Source organism: Ochlerotatus camptorhynchus, unplaced genomic scaffold, assembly GCF_037179485.1.
Source record: "Ochlerotatus camptorhynchus isolate MF236.1 unplaced genomic scaffold, CSIRO-AGI_Acam_v1.1 ptg000055l, whole genome shotgun sequence".
NCBI lineage: Eukaryota > Metazoa > Arthropoda > Insecta > Diptera > Culicidae > Ochlerotatus > Ochlerotatus camptorhynchus.
The window spans coordinates 4,036,655-4,057,257 of NW_027040545.1; the positions used below are offsets into that span (position 1 = coordinate 4,036,655).

The 20,603-nt window shown below is 40.1% G+C and overlaps 3 protein-coding genes across 4 annotated transcripts in view; 1 reads left to right on the top strand and 2 right to left on the bottom strand.

Moving 5' to 3' along the window:
- Positions 1-20,603, bottom strand: part of gogo (golden goal) — a 178,529-nt gene that overhangs the window by 102,251 nt on the left and 55,675 nt on the right. The gene's annotated exons all lie outside the window — the stretch shown is intronic.
- The window catches only part of FRG1 (FSHD region gene 1), a 241,689-nt gene continuing 221,496 nt past the window's right edge, over positions 411-20,603 (top strand). Inside the window, exons 1-3 of the mRNA XM_065239505.1 lie at positions 411-512; positions 582-1,166; positions 1,229-2,434. Coding sequence (XP_065095577.1) covers positions 454-512; positions 582-1,166; positions 1,229-1,376 — 792 coding nt within the window. The 5' untranslated portion in view covers positions 411-453 and the 3' untranslated portion in view covers positions 1,377-2,434. The remainder of the gene's footprint in view (positions 513-581; positions 1,167-1,228; positions 2,435-20,603) is intronic.
- SCCRO4 (DCN1-like protein SCCRO4) lies at positions 2,297-20,301 on the bottom strand. 2 transcript variants are annotated; one of them, XM_065239507.1, is made up of 6 exons: positions 20,079-20,301; positions 19,124-19,489; positions 9,309-9,406; positions 8,986-9,239; positions 8,715-8,922; positions 2,297-2,661 (listed from the first exon to the last, which is right to left on the bottom strand). In XM_065239507.1, exons 2-6 carry the CDS (start codon positions 19,222-19,224, stop codon positions 2,594-2,596), a joined length of 729 nt encoding a protein of 242 aa, XP_065095579.1. In that variant the 5' UTR covers positions 19,225-19,489; positions 20,079-20,301; the 3' UTR covers positions 2,297-2,593. The 2 variants fall into 2 exon arrangements, with proteins under 2 accessions (XP_065095579.1, XP_065095580.1); XM_065239508.1 differs by lacking the exons at positions 19,124-19,489; positions 20,079-20,301 and adding an exon at positions 9,489-9,657.

A 20,603-nucleotide genomic window follows, 5' to 3' on the forward strand; every position in this document is an offset into this window, starting at 1 on the left:
AGGCCTGCTGATAAAGAGAGGAAATCACGCTTACCACTACACCACCGGCGCCGCTAAGTGTGGACTCTATCTCGTCGCTCATAAATAAACTGTGAAAGATGCAGCACCATCTTCTACTCACCAGGCTTCCCGAATTAAATTGGTATATGGTTATTTTGCTTGACGCCGTGTTCCGATATCATCCTAACCATTAGTGGAATAGTTCAACCATGTAGGCTATCATTCGATGGTGGTATTTTTTTTATTAAGGTTTAGCTTTTGTAGATACCTTGTGAACCCAATGAAAAAAAAAAACTTTTCGTAAAAATACATCAATGCTTTTCGTTCAGTGTATCAACATTTGATAAAAATGACAGTTCACATTGTTTGTCAACAAAAATTTCGATAAAATCGCCTGAAATTGTCTGCAGTTTCACTGGTTTACCTAAATAATTATTAATCTAGGGAAAAAAAATGTCAGAATACAGCTCAGCGAAGAGCAGCAAACTTGTCCTGAAGGGTGAAAGCTCCAAGTAAGTTCTATAAATGGAATGATTAATTTCGGCAGCAGCATTCGCTTACATTGATCAATTTCGCATCAGAGGTCACAAACGCAAGCACAAGAAAAACAAGAAGGATAAGGATTCAAAAAAGCTACGCGTCGAAGTGGACGAAGATGCCCTGAAACACGGAGGCTGGTGGAGGGTGTCAAAGGTGGACGAAATCACCGGTTCCATCGCGATTCAGTTCGGAAAGCGGGCGTTCATCAGAGCTTTGGACAATGGAACGTTTACGCTGGGAGCTCCCCACGACGAGGGCGATGGTCCGGATCCCGAGGAAATCTTCACCGCCGTGTTGATAAATGAGGAGAAGGTAGCTTTCAAGTCGGGTTACGGCAAGTACCTGAAGGCGGAGAAGGATGGGATGATCACTGGCAGATCGGATGCAGTGTCAGCGGTGGAACAGTTCGAGCCAGTATTCGAGGGCTCCAAGATGGCACTGTTGGCTGCGAATGGGTGCTTCATTTCGGTCGATCCCGAGGACGATGCCGTAGTGGCGATCAAGAAAAAAGTCGGTGAAAATGAGGTGTGTATGGTGAGAAGCTGTGGTGTCCGAGAGGAGAAGACCAACAACGATGTAGCTGTCGAAGAGGAGGGTGATCTGGATCAAGTGGAAATTAACTATGTGTAAGCATTTGTATGATGCAAGGCTTTCTTTCGATTAATGTGGAGTTTTCTTTCATTGACAGCAAAAAATTCCAAAAGTTCCAGGATAAAAAGCTACGGGTCAACACCGAGGACAAGGCAGCGCTGAAGCGAGCCCAAGAGGAAGGCATACTCCACGAAGCCCTGCTTGATCGTCGCAGTAAAATGAAGGCGGACAGATATTGCAAATAAACCATACAAATCTTATTAAATGATTAGATTATTTACGAAAATAATCATAGCGTAGATTATTCGACTTTATTTAACCCAATCTTTGACTCTCTGGTATCCATGTTTTTTTTTTGTTTTCCTCAATGATTTGTTTGTTCCATCTCACATTTTGTCTTGCCCAGTTTGAGGATTGTTTTCTAAAATACAGTGGCTTAAAAACGCATTCCTTCTCACTTTGAATCTTACGCATTTGTTTATTTTTCAGCTTTCAGCCTGTTCGGTTCCCGTTTATTTGTTTGTTTGTTTGCTTGCAAGTTCCCTTCTACCAATTTGCTTTTTTGTTGGTTTCTATTTTATTTCTGTTGATTACTTTCCAGAGTAACATGTATTTTTTTTTATTTTAGCCGTAATGGGGGTCCTAAATGATTATTATTTATGTATGTTGATTTTATCTTGGTTTTCTTTTCTTCGGGTGTGTGTGTGTGTAATGTTTCTGATAGATATTTTTTTATTTTGTTTGTTTTAAGTTTTCCGAAATATCGTCGAACCTTGGGTAATGTTTTAAGGTAGTTAGTACGTGATTTACTTCCATCGTTTTTGTGTACCTGTTGAACCTACTGAGTAGCTGCACGTCTTCTTCTTTAGTAAATTTTCAGCCGACTTCTACGCTCTACACTATTTTTTTTACCATTCTTGTTTGTGTGTGTGTGGTGTTTTATTTGGTTTACTTAATGATAGTTTTAGCCCTTAAAATAGGCGAAAACGAAAGCCATGATGACCGAATAAAATGAAAAGATTGAAAATACATTAAAAAAGGGAACTAGCATTTCACAGTTCATTTATAATTATTTACTTTGGAGAGGAAAGAAACGGAAATAAAATTAAACTTAACTACGAGAATTAGCATGTGTGTTGGCTTATCTTCATTCCCAGCCAGTGTCCGTGCTTCATCAACGACCTGTGTTGGAAGTTGATTGAGAAGTTGATTTCTCTCGAAAATGAGAATAGAATGCTCCTATCGATAATGAGTGTGTTTACGGGATGTGCGGACGACCGCGACTGGCCGATGGATTGGAGATGTCTCGAACTTGGTACTATTGTTTCACTGACTGATGCAGGTGAGAAGAAGCTGTACTGCGTGTCTGTGCATTATTTGTTATTGTTGTTGGATTGTGTATGTTGTGTTATGCTGTTGTGGATGTCCATCAATCTGTGACTTCCACTTAGTAGTACATTCCTCAGCTAATCGTCGATTGTGACCGTAGCAGTCTTAACCATTCGACGAACTCGTCCAACATCACGGGCCCTGGAAGTGTTTGTAAGGCATAAGATAGGTATATAGGTATAGATTATCGCAAAAAGCTGCATGGTAGTAGTTCACAGTTAATATGTACAATGGTTACAGTGGCGTCAGTACTAAACCGAAGGGTTCTAGTTTTCTAGTTCTAGTTTCCAGCGTTTTTCGTAAATAATTCTGACCTTTTATAAATATTTGAATATGTGTTCAAATGCCTGCCAATTTTAATTTGTAAACGTGATCAATTAGAGAAAGTGTGCCAGTTTCTGGCCCTACGGCCCAACTCAAAACTAAAATAAAATTTAATTTTTTTTTTTGCGTAGATAGGGGAAATGGCTCTAATGTTGGCCTATGGATCTAAGATTGGGCCCATCACTAAAAATCTGCTATTTATCAATTTTACCTAGATGAACGCGTCATTGGGACGGTACTAATGGATATATTGCAGGGTGGCCAGTTACTTTTCATTTTTAAATTCCCGGTTTTTTCCCGGTTTTCCCGGTTTAAAACTTAAAAATTTCCCGGTTTTTGATATTCAACAAAAAACGAAATTGTACGCATTTTATAAAACGTGGCCAGCTGTAAATTTTCAGTGAATGTTTGTGGGAAAAATAAAACAATTTATTGATCTTTCGAGATAATTCATAAATCGATATCTACCACTTTTTATGCTCGATACATCTTGTGATTTCAAAGCTCTAAAATTTATTGAGTTACAGAGATTAAGATCACTAGGCCAAATGCTATCTGAATGAATAGATTATAAGACAGAATTGTGAATAATAAGAGATTTAATTAAAAAATGAACTTGATACAAATGAGAATTAGAGCAAATTGATAGTGAGATCGGATAATGAAAATGTGTATTCACTCCATTGTCTATACTAACATAAGATTTAGAGATGAACTAGCCAACGGCTAAAATTCTCTCTAATGAAAAAAAACATAACCATTAGCCTTTCAGTACTCGCGCTGATGTACAAAGTTAAACACGAAAAAATGTGAAACCTAAAGACGCTTGAACTCGCTCAACGTGAAACTAAACATGGTTCATGAAATTTAATACCCTCGATTAATAGACCAATATACTTGAAAAAAAAATTGCTGAAAGATTATTTATTAAAAGATAGATTCCCAAGATTCTGGGGCTTTGACATTTGTGTAGAGTCTGAAAATAAAACCTTTCTTCAAAATTTGGGATTAATATCAATTTTCGTGATGCAAGATTTGGAGAAAAAATAGTTAAAAGGTGAGAGTTTAAAAATTTCCCAAGATCACAGATTTAAAAAAAATCATATTTATTAAATAGTCGGGCAGTCTTAACTGTCAAGACTCTGAGACTTGGAAGCATTTTAAGGGTTAAAACAAATTACAGAACAATCGATAAAATCTTGCGGACAAACCCTGGAATTTTCAGTTAAATTTAAAAGTATTCAAAGTATTGATTTCAAAAAACTATTGAGAAGGATTCCCACATAGTTTTCACAAAGTTCTGAGCAGAATTCCAGAATTATTATGACAGGAAGTCCTTAGGTTTCTAAATAATTCCAAATTCTGAAAGATTTATGCTGTTTTTGAATAGAGTTAAAAGATTTTTTTTAAAGGATTTCAATGAAATCAAAGTCTCCGAATAGGTTCAAGGGAATTCCAAGACGGATTCCAAGCAATTTCTTAGAAGGGGTTCAACGAAATTCCAAAATGAATTCTGCTCTGAATTATTACGCAGAGTGTTTTATGGTGTAGAAGAATTCTTTAATAATTCAGAGCAGAATTCCAAGCTCATTCTGAAATTCATATCATGAGAATTTTGGATAAAATTAAAACCCGGGAAAATAATAGTTCAGTTTCAGTTTGTACAAATATTCGCTTAAGTCCAGCATCTTCACCATGCACTTTACATCTGAAATTGAATCGCAAAAATCAATTTGAAATATTGCTGAGTGATTAAATGCTAAAAAACAATACGACGGGAATCTGAAGAAAATTATGCAGCATATAGAGAAGGACATTCATTTGGTAAAAATCACTCTGTTTTAATGGTTTATTCTGAAATTCTGGTGTGAAAATTTATTCATATGGTGTGGTTAATTTATTTTTCCCGGTTCTCTCATCGAATTCCCGGGTTTTTCCCGATTTTCCCGGTTACTTTTCAAATTCCCGGATATTTCCCGGTATTCCCGGTTTTCCCGGTTTGCTGGCCACCCTGATATTGTGATCCATTTAAATTGAAGTTGTGACCAATTTATTTTGCAAATGTCATCAATATTTGTTCACAGAAATAACATTGGTCTAAATTTAATAATTAAACGTTTTTCATTTGATATTTTTTTTTCAATTAAACTCATTAACAGTTGAGGCCAATTTGTTGACAGGGAGACAGAAAAACTGCCAGACTAAGTTGGAATAATCTAAAGGAGAGATTTTATGCCTCAGAAAATCCCGACGGCGCGACTGGGATTGAACCCAGGCCTTTTGGGGTGAGAGGCAATCACGCTTACCACTACACCACCGGCACCGCTTAATTCGTGCATATACGGGGTTCATTTTAATTTTTAATTTCTAGTTACCCTATCAGCATCAGAAAAGTATATGGTCATCGAGAACGATTCATGGAACAATCAAGAGCAAATTTTCATTACGTCGAATGTAACAAAGGTAAACAAAAACGAGCTATCAGTGTCAATCGATGCTCCTGCTATTACACTATACATACTGTCCGAATATAGGATCACATCCCATTTTTAAATTTATTTACCAGTCGAATTGCTTTTTGACGTAATCACCTTCCGATCAAAATAGTTTTCGATGTTACTTAAGTCACCCGATTTCTATGGAGATGCCGTTTGCCTTAAGTAACAACACTGAGAAACCCGTGAAAAGTGTACTTTCGTCGTTTCGCTTTCTCATTATTAAAGTGAATAAATCGAACTGTTGGTTGCTAAGATGATTTTGGTGGTCCTAAAATGATGAGGGCTGCACGTAAGGAGACAATTGATAATTCTCCCGAATATCCTGGTAAATACACTTTGACTTAAGTAACAGTAGGGGCCATCAAACGACGTATAATATCTTTTGACTCAAAAACCAGTATTTCTTAGCATGAAAGCTAGCGATTTGCCTTTGTATGATTAAAAGCCGGCTAAATATGTTAAACATTGCTATCACTATGAGATTATATGTGTTTAATTGGAAATAGGAATAACTTTTCGGTCATCAAAACAAAACTTTATTTTTCTCGGATCGGTGCGAATGTTACTTACGACATAATGAAAATTTGCTCTTGCAATGTTGAGCAGGTACTCCCGAATCCTTCGAGGCTAAACGATGCGTCTTCGTTATCCCCGAATGGTTCATCTGCTCATCCGGAACACACCGTAGATGTTTCCACGATTTCCTAGAAAAATGCTGCTATCTCTACTGCTTCTGGACCACCACCGAGACGCATCGTGGATAGCACTGTGGAAGCCCCTGATTTCTCGGCCTCAGTCGCGCTTATTCCAGCCAGCGCTCTGCATAGTCGTCTCGGCTCTGAGTGTAGATGTACTTCCAACCAGCTATTACTGCAGTGGCGTCGCGTAACCTCACTTTTGACCTGTGCACCAGCTTTCAAAAACAGATTTAATGCCATATTCATACTCGAATTGGTTGAAAAACACACTTAATCTTCTAGTTAACTCGATATCTATCCATTGTAAGCAATATTTTGATAATTGTTTATGTTTTGAGAGTTGGTGCAAGGGTAGATTGAGGTTAAGGCGACGCCACTGTATTACTGGCAAGTATATTGACGATTCAGCCTCTCCTTTGCCTGATATCGCTTCAACTTCTAGCTGTATTTCCGGTTCTGCGACCTCCACACTAGCCACGTCATGTCCATGCATCCGTCCTGCCAACTGCCAGCAGGTTTATCCCGTCTTCTGCTCTTCCTCGGATCCGGTACACCCTAAAACAGGCACTGAGGAAGCTTCCGAACCTCCCGACCCAGTCGCGCTAGCTGCAGACATCCGCCATCGTCATCGTTCCGGTCCTGTGGTCGGTGATGGTATCGGGGGCTTCCGGCCTGCAATCTCAGGCGAGTATGTTAGCGATTCCGAGCTTTCGATACATGATGTCCTTTTGATTTCTAGTTCCCGTGATTGCTTTTCGAATGGTCTCCGGATCTACTACCAAAACGTGCGTGGGCTGAGGACTAAAATCGACTCGTTTTTCCTGGCTGTTGCGGAAGCCGAATATGATTTGATTGTGCTGACGAAAACGTGGCTGGACGACCGAATTTATTACCGAATTCATCGCAACTTTTCGGGTCACTCTATCTACGAGACCAGCCAGCTACGTAAGTACGTCACCCATTTCCAGTCAACTGGAACAGCTGTGGATTGTCGTAGAACTTCCACAAAGCAAGCTTAGTGTAGGCGCAATCTACCTAAAACGACTGCACGGTCACCCGTGAGCATGTGGAATCGTTAGGCTCAATTTCGTCACAATTAAGTCCCTGCTCTCCCGCTTTCGTATTTGGTGACTACCATCAAGCTGGTCTGCAGTGGCGCTTTACAGACAGTGGCACACCATTAAAGATCCACTGCTTTCGCATATGCCGGTTCCTTGCTGTGCTCTTTTGGACGGTTTTAACTTTTACGAGTTCAACACAAGTGAATACTTTTCCGATCTTGTCCTGGCAAATGATTCCGCACTACCGGGCACTTCTGTTTCCTTGCCGGTCGAGCCACTGATTGATCTAGATGCCGATCATCCCGCTCTCGTCGTGTCATTTAGTTTACCTACGCCGATTCTTTTTACGCCGTCATCTGAGTGCTACTCTTTGGACTTTCGCCGGGCTGATTATGTTGCATTCAACAATGCGCTTGCGGAAATTGATTGGCAATTTATCGAAACAGTCGCTAGCGTGAGTGATGCTGAGGATTTTTTCAGTGCTGCACTGGAAGATGCTATTTTCCGCATTGTCCCAGCACGACGACCCCCGCAAAAGCCTCCATGGTCTAACCCAGGCCTACGCGTGCTAAAACGTCAACGCTCTGCTGCCCACTGTTCAATTTTGCGAGTCGTAGTTATCGAAATTACAATCGTTTTCTCTTTAATCGACACGTGAGACGCACGGAAGCGAACCTTCGCACGAATCCGAAAAGTTTTTGGTCGTTTGTCAACTCCAAACGGAAGGAATCCGGGTTGCCTTGTTCCATGTTTCTCGGGAATGACTCGGCTAATAGCGAAAGAGAAAAATGCGACTTGTTTGCTCGTCATTTCAAGCAAATGTTCCACGATTTCTCCGCTTCGCCAACACAAGTGCTGGACGCCACTGTTGGGATCCTTAAATCTGTAGCAAACACTATGTAATTTATTTATTTTCTCTCTCCAGGACCCCCTTCCTTTCAAAGAGACGAACCAGCTAAAGGTTTGAAAGTCTCTATAATAAACCAAAAAAAAATACAAATGGGATTGGGAAGAAGACGACAACTGTGACCTATGCGACGAAAAAGAAGATCTAGAACACCTGCTCTACCATTGCACAAAATACAATATCGAGAGATCTGACTGCACTGAACATCATTCTGAAGGAAAACAATGAGTTCGAACTAAAAGAAGTAGTATAATTCATCAAACAAACAAAAATACGATTATGAATCACAAGCGACAACACACAACAAACCGAAGCAACCATAGAATCTACAAACAAGACAACCAGAGTGGCGAGATGGACCGTGAACGGTCTCAGCCGTCCAACATCCAGGACACAGCAAAGACAAAAAAAAGGCAGGGAATCTCAGAAATACCTTACGTTAGCATGAAGAATACAGAACATGTAAATGTTCGATGATCTTACTAAGGAGGACCTGAGATAGAAAAATCCCCAACAAAAATTAAAACTTTTAAACTGCTTAATCACTTACATTTCGGCTTCCATCGGTTAATTGAAATTTAAGCCATTCGAGTTTTCGGCTCGTTTATGTTTCATAAGCGATGATGATTACAAAGTGCCCCACTTTCCCCTAAGTAGCGTTAAAATACAGACAAAACAAACAAAAAATGTAAACGCATCTACTTACAAGCTCCATCGACGTCGTAATTGGTTAAATCGTTGGAGATAGTACGGGAAAACTCGAGGATATTACACCACTGATCTTTGTTGATCACTTTGTACTTGGACTGCTCAAGAAACTGGGCAAATTGTGCATATAGAGGCCAGTGCTTGCCAAGCAGCAATTGCAGCATCGCCTTCGCCGTCTCAATATCCATACTGCGCTGATCTTTGTCCTATCAATAGAATTGAGTATAATTTAAAAACAGTTGGCTTAAAATGTAACCTGCAAGACTTACCCTAGCAAAATCATACGCATATCTGTAGATTATTTTGAACGCATTTGAATCGTTCAACAGATTACGCAGGTAGTCAAGTTTGCACTGGACCTTGCCAGACGTATCACACTGTAGATCCGTCAGCCCTTTCAGCCATTCGCTCTGTGTGAAGAAGCCCATCTGACGGGCACCCATTTTGTACGCTAGCACCAGCATCGCAACGTTCTCCGGTTCAACGCCAATATCTTCGCAGAATTTTTCCATACCCTCCGGACCTATGGTGAATCGTAACAATATCAACTTTTAGCATCATCAACAACCTTAAAAAAAAACTAGAAGCTTACCTAACGTATCCGGATCGTCGGGCGTTGTGTACTCGCGGAACCAGGTCAGGCATCGCTTTTGACTGAATGCATCGTCCACTTTATTGTACCGTCGGGAGCTGTAAAAGGACAAACAAAAGTAACGATATTACTCAACTTTCTTCATGACTTTCGGTTCCGCAGCGAAAAATTCAAGTTTACATTTCTTCACCCATCTTTCACTCTCTCGCCGTCGTTGTGGTTGGTTCGTTCAAATTACGTCTTATCTTAAGCAATGAAACTAATCTGTCAATATCTTAAAAATGTAGCAGGACACAAAGACGGACGGCTTATCACAACTAGCGTGATGCTGTCGCCGAATCTCTTTTGGAATTGAATCCTCAACTGCTGAACTGCCAATTAACGCTCGTATATACAAATTGAGCACACATGAAATAAAGGTGCCGCGCGAGAATTTTCGAACTGACGGTGAGCGAGGAAGGAAGCTATCGTGGTGGCCCGCAGACGCAGAGCACTCTTTTTTCTTCTGCTGGCTAAAAATATCAGCGATTCTCTTTTCTTTCTGTCGTCATAACATGTTTTCTTTCGATTACATACCTACCGCGTGCCACTTGGTCGCCAGTAGAATATGATTTAAATGAGGAAGAGCGGGGGTTTGCAGGGACGCGCTGTTTGGGTGCAATTGGAGTAATAGATGCGCGCGCGACACAACATACCTACTTTAGGCTGGCATCCCATACTAGACGCTGCACATTGGGTTAGTAACTTTGGTTACCGTTACTTGCTGCTACCCGAAATCTTCTACATCGAACTGCGAAATAGGATTATTGGGATATAAATAGAGCTAAGATTTTCCCACTGTGCGCTTTGTTACTTGGGATCATATGTAGTGAAGGAAAGCAAACGTGATAACAATGGAGCTTGTTTTGCAAAGCTTTGCGAGAAATAACATAAGCTCGACAGGATTCATTGTGTGTCTGTATAAAAATATAAATAGTTTTGAGCATGACTTAGTTGTGTACCACTACACTCAATTCTGTGTTTACGCGATTTTTTTTTTCGTCCGTATTTTTGATCGTGTGATCTCAAATTGCTAAATAATTAGGGCAAAATCGAGAAATGAATATCGCGTAAAAACAGAATTGGGCTCGTCTCTTATACAACTATCCCCCGAAGAACGCGTTACCCACTGAGTTGCACTCACCGCTTGTTCTCGGCGGGATTTCAACCACTCGGTCTGATTTTTTGCATGTGAGTAGGGCCAATGGAGAACTAGCGTTTAGCGTTGTTATGATATACTTCGTAGATTGGATACTAGCGACACTCACGGCTCTTCTGAAATTCTCAGTTAGACTACTTTCAGGGATAATGCTGGGGAGTAAACATTGGTTCCAATCTAAACAAGAGTAACAGAAGCATGACTGTCGCTATTCCCGGCCACGCCCATCTTTACCATAACTAGGGATAGGGAAGAAAATGTTGATGTAGTTCTTACTTAACGAGAGGCCACCGACTTAGCGACACCCTTATAAGTGCTACGGAGTTGGAGGGTTGGGTAGGGTATTCGGTTAGGATTCACCTCAAGTTGGCGATGCAACCAAAAGTATGTATTGTTTATTTGTTGTTTATTTAATATCTCGATAGAGGCCAAACAACTCCTTTCAGCCACCGGCAATCTGGAGCTCCCCCCGGTGTCTAGCATACATTGGTGTGGAACCAGAGATTGGAACCTGCCCGGGCCCATTATCGACTTGGCGATAAAGAAGAAGTTCAAGGCAGGATCCAACTCTACGGCACTTGTGAGATCCGTCGCGGAACTCCAGAGAACCAGATACTGCAACCACACTATCCGTTATTCCGATGGATCGGTTTCCCGTGAAGAGGTTGGCATCGGCATCACGGGCCCCTAAATGTCCGTGCTTTATCGACTTCCAGACCAGTACACTATATTCTCGGCAGAAGCGGTCTCTGCTTTTATTGCTGCTACCACTCCCTCAAACAAGCCGATTGCCGTATTTACGAACTCCGCAAGTGTAGTTTTAGCCCTCAACTCAGACTCTATTAAGCACTCATGGATCCAAGCCATTCAGCGATATGCCCCCAGAAACACTACATTTGTATGGATTCCGGGCCACTGCGGCATTCGTGGTAATACGGAGGCGGATCATCTAGCGGCTTCTGGAAGACGAGCCCAACTGTTCACCAAGGAGGTTCCATCAGGGGACCTGAAAAAATGGGTTGCCAACAAAATCTGGGATTTATGGTCAAATACATGGTCCCAATCAACTAGCATTTTCCTTAGAAAAGTGAAGGCTGACACACGAAGATGGCAAGACCCCCCTGACCACCGAATTCAGGTTGTCCTGGCAAGACTCAGAACAGGCCATACCAGAGTCTCGCATAACTTTTCTGGGAGCGGCCCGTTCCGGAAATTTTGTGAGCTCTGCCGCACCAACTGTTCAGTGGAACACATAATCTGCCACTGTACTCAATACGAAGGCTCACGAGTGCTGTACGGCATATCGGGCAGCATTAAGGACGCACTGAGTAACGACCCGACTAGAATCACAGCATTAAGGGGCTTCCTCCGCGAGGCCGGCCTCTTCGACCAAATATGATACCTGCCAAAATCCCAACCACCGCAATACAAATGGACTTTTTCTTATCACCCAACATCTCAAACCAAAGCAAGATCCTCAGCAACTTAACAACCAAAACTCCGAAGAAAGACAGCACATTGACAGCCTCAGTATTTAACTAGAGGAGGCCTCTACAGACCTCCTAACATGATAAAAAAGGAAAAAAAAAACTTTGTAACTAGATGAGGTCCCTTCCGGACCCCACACTATCTTTTCAGAGACGAACCAGCCAACGACTGAAAGTCTGTAAAATAAAGAAATCAATCAAATCAATATCTCGATAGCCGGCTATCGAAAGAACATATTCATTTTATTTAGTGATCATGAATTTTAAGAGTCATGACGGAGAGCTTGGGATTAAACCCATGATTTTCTGCTCAGTAAGCAAAAACGATCCCTCCAGGGTCATCGAGCATCTCAGAACCATAACGCTTCGCGACAATACAGGACTACGTTTTCGCTTGATATGCAAATAGTTTCCCGGGTTAATGTTCAATATCAAATATACAAATGATGGTGGCGATTTATTGTGCTGTAGAAGAGCTTGGGGTTAAATCCATGATTTTCTGCTCAGTAAGCAAAATCGATCCCTCAAAATCGATCGAGCATCTCATAATCCACAGCGCTTCGCGTCAAAGTAACACTTCTATGAAATGTCTTACATATATCTAACGCTAAAATAATTTAATCTTCCCCCGCATTCCAATATTTTTTCATGACCCGCCTAACTACAAATATGTTGTCATCTGTTGAATTACTTCTAGTAAATGTAACTTGATGAAATCCTGGTTCTTCTGTGAGTCTTCGAAGCTGATTACCTATCCATTTAGCGTAAATTGTGTATGCTACGTTACAAAGCGAAATTCTACGAAAATGTTCTGCTTCCTTACTTTTTTGGGATGGGTATCTGCGTTGACTTATTCCAATCTGATGGTATTTTATTTTCCACTCAAACCATTTCAATAATTCTAACCAACTCATCTATCGTTTCCTGAACTGCATTTTTAAAATATTCTACAAAAACTATATCTGAACCTAGAGACTTCCCATAGCAATATCAGGGTGTCGACTCAATGAAGAAAACAAAATTCCCTGATTTTCCCTGATTTTCCAGTAATTTTCAAAAGAAAATCCAGGTACAGTGTCTACATGGTTTTGTCAACACGACCTCATCAGCTATTACTTTCCTTAGATACCTATGTACTACCCAACAAACAATTCTAGCTGCAGAACAGCCTATACAGGCACAAATTAGCTGCATAAGGAATTTTTTGACTGTATGAGCTAATCTGCAGCCAAAATTGTTAGTTGGGTAGTGCTTTGTGGACATTTTTTCATGAAATACCACATGGACCTCTAACCCATGAAGAGTGGTCCAGTACAATCTCAAATTGAATAAAGCGTTCGATACATTTTATAGGATGCAAAAAAGACAGATATCGCGTGTTGCCAAAAACGGGAAGGCACCGCATTTTTCTAAATTCACAAATTGTAATCGTGGTAAGCGACAGGGAATCAGTTCAATTCATGATTACTAGTGATGTGTGAAGGAAACTGCAACCATCTCAATATCAATCTACAAACAAGGTTTTCGCTTAAAGCAAATTTGCTCGACTTACTTCATGATATGAAAAGAGGCCTTTGGCATGGCGATTTTCTCACCCTTAGAAGCAGTGTTGAAAATATTCACCAAAATTCTTCGTGAAATATCGTGAACTTTTTCAATCAACGCTAGCATAGCATAGCATAAGCGATTGCACAAATCGTGGGGGGCTATATAATGGTCAACCAATATATTTTGCAGGAAGTATCGTGTTGCCGTGAAAAAAAAAACACTTGGGGATAGTGGTTTTTCCCATACATCAAAATCTGCAAATCAAGCATCGCATTATACACCTGGCCACATCCTTACAATCGCAGAGGATAGGAAGGAAAATTAGTCCAACATCTACTTAAGAAGGTGCAGGGAACCCATACTACCTTCATAGATGCCAATGGGAGGGAACATTTGTGTTAGTAGGAAATGGAATATATTTAGGAATCTCTATTCTAGCACACGTGAAGAAAATAAAACAAGTACGCAGATAGCGACATCTCTTCTTATGCTTGCAAACACGATGAATCGCGTTTTTTCTCGATTCGTAAACTTCCCAGAAAGCGAGAAACCACCACAATCACACAGGTATAATCGTCCGGGAGGCAGAGTGCCAGCGCTTATCAGTCAATTGCAGCCGAAAACGATCAAAGCGAACGCACGCACAAAACAGAGAGCAAACTTAAAACAGAACCGTATCCGACGGGTTTCGAAGCTCGAATCCGTGAACTTTTTCAATTAACGCTAGAGGCAAAAATTTACACAGTTCTCCTACATCTTGCATATGAAACACTTGTCTTTAATCCCTTTATATTTTTTTCCCTTGAGCACAATTATTTGAGACCCAGCTCTAAAAGAAAACTATTCCGGCTAATACGCTTAACAAAACGCTAATTCACGGCCACATTCCTAGGGTGGGAAATCGTAAAAACAACGCTTTCACCTCTAAAATTCAGTTAATTTCATCGCAATTGCAATACTAAAACTTCACTGAGAAGATAATTTTCTAAGGTAATCAGATTTACAATAAGACCTAGAATACTGAATAACGCCACTCTATGCTGTCGAGGCAATGTTAGTCTACGTTTTTTGAATCATTATTCAATCATTAAAATGCTATTCCAAGGCCATTATCGTAAATACTCATTTAGTTTATTCTCTGAGCTAGTCAGGCTGTTGAGAACACAATAAGGAACAAGAACAAGAAGTGATCAGAAAAAAAAATCATCTTCTTCTCTTAACTCTTTACCAGTCTTGAATTTGTTAAAAAGCGCTCCAATGCGCCCAAAGGATCTACGTCAGATGCCATTGGGCGTAACATCTTTAAAGAGACGCACATACCAATTTTGAAGTTATATTTTGCAACAAATAACAACGTCTAGTGTCTACGGAAATAGATTTTTTTATCAAACCTCAAGATCTCAGTTTAACCCAGGATTGTGTCAACACCCAGTAGGAGTTGAATTTATAGTAGGCGCAAAATCATTAAAATACCCTTTTATTTTAGTAATTCTTGCTCAACTTGCAAAAATGCCACATCAAGCATTGAGCAACCACAAATTCGCAACTTTATTTAAAATTTTAAACCATCCTCAAACTACACCGAGTAATTAAGTTGTTTGAAACTAGCAAAGTTTGTCATTCTTCTGTGGTTAAGAAATATTTCCCTGCATTTCAATTAAATTCCCTGAGATTCCCTGATTTTCCAGGTCCAAAAATATATTTTTGAAAATTTTCGTTTTAAGCCTCATTGAAGCTCATAATATTTGCTACAAACTGGCAAAGTTTGGTGATGGTAAACTCTAGCTCAATATTCATCAAATGAATTTTTTAGTTTTGTTAGTAACGATACCTTTTCATGGTATCAGATGTAATGAATCCTAACTTTTCAATAGGGCCTGTGTAGAAAAACACTAATGAAATAAACATATCTATATTGCAAAAACGGCTTGCTTGATTGCATTGGTGTCTTCGAGAAAGTTGTGCAAAATTAAAATGCAATTCTTGAAAAAATATACACGGTTGAAAAACATGTATTTTTAATGTAAATGTAAAAATCGTGAAATTTTCAAAAAATCATAACTTTTTTGTTTTTGAGTTTACCATCACCAAACTTTGCCAGTTTGTAGCAAATATTATGAGCTTCAATGAGGCTTAAAACGAAAATGCACTTTTTGAGAAATTAATTTTTTTAATAAGAAATATATTTTTTTTCATTGAAACAAACGAATTTTTTTACAGTGTATATTTTTAACATGATTGCCAAAATAATATCTACAACTTTGCTCAAGACACCAAATTAATCGAACAAAGCGTTTCAGCAATATAAATTTTTTAACTCATTAGTACTATTTTTACACAGGCCCTGTTAGAAAAGTAGTCGTAATTCAATATGAAAAACTGAGAGCACAAAATGGCGGCTTTAATAAAAAGGAACAACTCAGTACTAACATTTGAAAACGGCGCAAAAGCCATTTGTAAACAAATGGTTTGTGGGCCCTTTAATCGCTACTCGAAGTACACCCACGCAACACAACAGCTACATCGGGTAGGGGAAATCTTCCCCTTCCTGACGATGCTGTTGGTTTGAGTGGGTGTACTTCGAGTAGCGAGTAAAGGGCCCACAAACCATTTGTTTACAAATGGCTTTTGCGCCGTTTTCAAATGTTAGTACTGAACTGTGCAAAGTTTCAGCGTAATTGGAAATGATCGGTCAGGATCGATTTGCGAACCTTCGTGGAATGCCTCTACTGCGGTCGATTTTTGATTTTTGAAATTGCACCCTCAATATTTTTTTATTTTTCCTTTGGTTTGTTTTTCCGTCGATCTTGTTTTCCGTGCTGAGCACCAATGCTACCGACGTGCCAGGAAGGCAGCTCCCACACCTGGACCCTACCTATCGACCCATCAACTCATGAACCGGTGACCAACGGCTTTGCTTCCCATCCGAAGGAAGGCGTGATCAGAGATGTTATGCCTCAGAACACCGGCGCCGACTGGGATTGAACCCAGGCCTGCTGGGGTGAGAGGTAATCACGCTTACCACTACACCACCGGCGCCGTTACCCCCCCCCCCCCCTCTATATGTTTTCATTTTTCCTCTGTTCGCGACCTAACACCACTGCGACCAGTAAATTGATCTATTGTATTATATCCCGTGTCCTTAGTTTAGTGCATGTCGTATTACTCCATCACTATTGAGAAATGATGAAGTATTCGATTTTTTTACAGTTGCCACTCTTGCATTTATCGCAAGGATCCGACTCTTATTGAAAGGTCCCGCCATTTACACCCTCCAAAGGCGCGCCCCTTTGTCAGTCAAAATTGGATTCCTTAGCAACAAAATTAAGGTATGACACCGATAATGACCATGCATCAGAACCCTAGTCTTAACCACTTCAAACTAGGGAACAACGATTAGAAGATTAGGAATCACATAGATGAAGACAACTAACTCATTTTTTTCCTTGTTTCAAGATCATCCTCGGTAGACAAAGCCGAGTCTTGTCATTATCAACAAGGCATAAAAAGTAACAAGGACTAAGATGTGTTCCTTGGATTACTTAAAAATCCTGTTCCCTTAGTTTGAAGTAGTCAGGACTAGGAATCGGTGGTAGATCTTACATCCCGTAACGTACCACGAAAAGGTGATCTACCCACGTTACGGGGACCCTCAATATGTTGCCTAAAGACGTAACCCTACGTCAAAAATACCATAAACGAACGATAATCCATATGATAGAACTATTTCAAAAATGGTTTGGAGGATACCCCGAACACGTCGTTAAACAAAATAACCATACAAATTTTATTAGGGAAGCGTTCAATAGAAGCTTCTAAAAGATGAAATGTTCGCTGAAAAAAATGAAATGAGCCAATAAAAAATTTGGAATTTTATAATAAAACGATGAGCTGTCCCTTACAAATCTCCGAAGTTTATGACACTCTGGAAGCGAAATTGACAGATTCTATGTGTCATTCACAAACTTTACCTCCTCTATTTGCATCTTACATATCAGGGTAGCCAGTGAATTTTCATTTTAAAATTCCCGGTTTTTTAAATTTAGTAAAAATAATGATTGTAATATCACGTTATTTTCGTGGTAGGGGAATTTACGTATTCTCGGCAACCTAAGCAGCGACCTTCTTTCTATAGCCTTTTTCTCGAAGGAACGCAGTATTGGTTTGTTTACAATCTTTTGCTGCCAGCTGCTCTAACAAGTTCAGTCGAAAGAATTGTCAAAACCTGTTTTGAAACGGTTTTACAAAGCAATCTTCTCTAGTGAGAGCGAGTATTGTCGGCAACCAGTTTTTCTTCGGCAACCGTTCCATTTGAACTGCATGTAAATCTGCTGTTCTATTATCGGCAACTCGAAATCAGCTACAATTTGTAGTGCGTGTGTTGCATTTCAAGAAAACCTTGCTAGATTGCTTTTTCTAAGCGGTAAAAATATAGTCAAATTGAAGCTGAAAGCATAAAGAATCGTTTGCATGCATTCAGCGAAGCGTTTTCGTAAGAAAATCCAGTGAAAATAGTGTTTCAATTTGTGTTGCCGAAAATAGTCTGTCATGCCGAAGCCGTCATTTCCCCTACTTAGAATCAATTTGAAAAACTATTTTTTTTTAACTCGAGGCCTCTTAAGATTGTAAAGCGTTAGAATATACAAAGTAGCCATGGTTTTTTTTTAAGATCGCATAGCCGAACGTTATCGGGCGAAATGGGTCAATATATCGAATTTAAGTTTTGTTTATAGGCTCTTTTCAATTGTTGGTCGAGAATTCTCCATTTTTATGTTTTGATCGAACCAGGTGTATTACTTAGGCATCTCCCTCCTTCTAGGTAAGATTTAATCGATCCGATCATGTAATACCCTTAAACCGCGGAATCAGGATTCAGTCCAATTCAGTTTCAATTTACAATTTAAAATCACAATTCACGCAAAAATAACACGCGCATTCGCAATGGGTTCTTGCTCATCGCCAATGTGTTATTTTTTTATATAGGAATGCTAGTACTCAGTTGTCAAGCGTGTCTTAAGGTGAATCCTTGAAGTACTTTTTTCATTACAATTCGCATCTGCACAAGTCACAATATTGAGCTTTTTATGAATGTACGTAGCTGAAATTAAAACCGGTTGCTTGTTGCGGAGAAACATCTATAAACATCGTGAATCCTGAGATTGGTGCTCTTGAAATTGCGATATTTTGATAAGAAAAAGGACTCCTATAGGAAACACCTTAATGAACCATATTGATATTGCCCACACATTCGCAGTTCTGTCCAATATTGTAGAGAAAATGCACTGGATTTTCCTTCTTCGTAGTTTTCTGAACCGGCTCTTCATGTCCACTAGATATGTTCTCTAGGCCTTATCTAATGCAACGGAGGCTGCACCGAGGTCTGCAAAACCATGCTCATACTCCCTCATGTCTATCCCGTGTAAGTATGTAATCAAAACGATGCTACCACAATTGGAATATGTATTTCAAAACGGCACTACACCTGGAATATGGAAAATAATTCCCATAATTACATTACCAGGAAAATGAATATTCTGCGAAAAAAATAGTTTCAACATCTTCCAAAAATAGTGTAGACTCACCTTTGACTGGTTTGGTAGGCATTCCTTTGCCTCTTGGACGAGTGTCGGTCATCTTCGCTAGGCCCCATCTCCGGTGCGGACCGGCGTTTACCTCTGGGCATTTGTGATCTGTCTATTGTGAAGGCTGTTTCTGATTCTGATCTCCCAACGAATAGTGTCAGTCACTCTTGCTTTTTCCACTCACTTCTCTTAACTTTTGATTAGTTCTCCTATCTCCGCCCGCTGAAGCTTTCCGGATTGTGTTATGTTTCAGTCTTATCGATTTCCACTTCTAACTATCTCCGTTCGTCGAGCAATGGTTTGACTATCCTCTCCTGCTTATCACTACTTAACTCGTTCTCGATTTTCCCAGAAGAACATTACACCCTGCAACGAAAAATATTCAAAAGAAACGTAACGATTAGTCACCGTGGAAAGCACACAAATAAATTTCAATCGATAGTGCTCGTAAAAATTAATACACTGTTTCGGATGTTTTTTTTTCTCCTGCTAGAACATTAATTTATTAATATCGAACAGTGAAATTCTCCTCCAATCACAGAACGAAAGCAGCTATCAAAGAACTATCAGCGGAGAAAACTTTCATCCGCTTTTCTTTCGTTCTGCTTAGCTTTTCCCGTCCCACTGTTGACGACGACTGCTACAATGATGATGATGCTGCTGATGATGGTGCTACGCAACTAATCAAACATCCCAGCCGACCGAGGTAGTCAAAGCAAAAGCAAAAAAAAAATGACCAGGCAGTGACATTTTTCTCAAAATATGGCACATTTTACAGATCGTTTCACCCGGACCCATTGCCTGTTGGGACAATCGATTGGCGAATCGTCGTCCTTGCCCGCATAGAAAAGCTTACGAGCCGGTGCGGAAGCAAAATAATTGTGCAAAATTCTTTTCCCATCCAAAAAAAAAATATGCAAGCGCATTCTACCTGCCTGCCTGCAGCTCGACCTACCTTGACACTTTAGGAATGGAAATCAAGCAGTCTTCTTGTGACGGATTTTTCACCGATTCGGATATTTTCCTCGAGCACACACGCACAACGTACTGAAGAAATTATCTCCAAAGGGCAAGAAATTTTCCGGAATTGGACGATGAACAACTCCTTTTTTGCTTCCTTTTCTCTATGCTGCTGCTGCTGTGGCTGCTTTTATGTTTTCAAGACGGCGAAGACTGATGTGTGATTTTCTACTGAACGTTTATAAAAGTTTAGTATTTCGTTGGTTACTCACGATCCTAAGTTGACTTGATGTCGTACATTCTGGATATGACATCCAACCGACATAGAGCCATAAACATGGGTGGGAGCGATAACGTAGTGTTCGAGTTGTAGAAAGACGATGGGATTTTCGGTGGCGTTTCGTCTTGTCGTTCACAGAGCCATTGCTCTATACTATTCCAAAGGAAGGAAAAGGAAAGAATGATAAGGAAAGGAGAGAGACGAGAGACCATCCCCGATAGTTGACAGTGCTGTCCAATT

Bases quoted from the DNA above. Each gene is read 5' to 3' on its own strand.
- SCCRO4 (XM_065239507.1), bottom strand. From the start codon at position 19,224: ATGCCCAGAGGTAAACGCCGGTCCGCACCGGAGATGGGGCCTAGCGAA. The intron at 9,240-9,308 runs GTAAGCTTCTAG...GATTCACCATAG, and splicing joins CGACGATCCGGATACGTTAG to GTCCGGAGGGTATGGAAAAA. The intron at 8,923-8,985 runs GTAAGTCTTGCA...TTCTATTGATAG, and splicing joins ATGCGTATGATTTTGCTAGG to GACAAAGATCAGCGCAGTAT.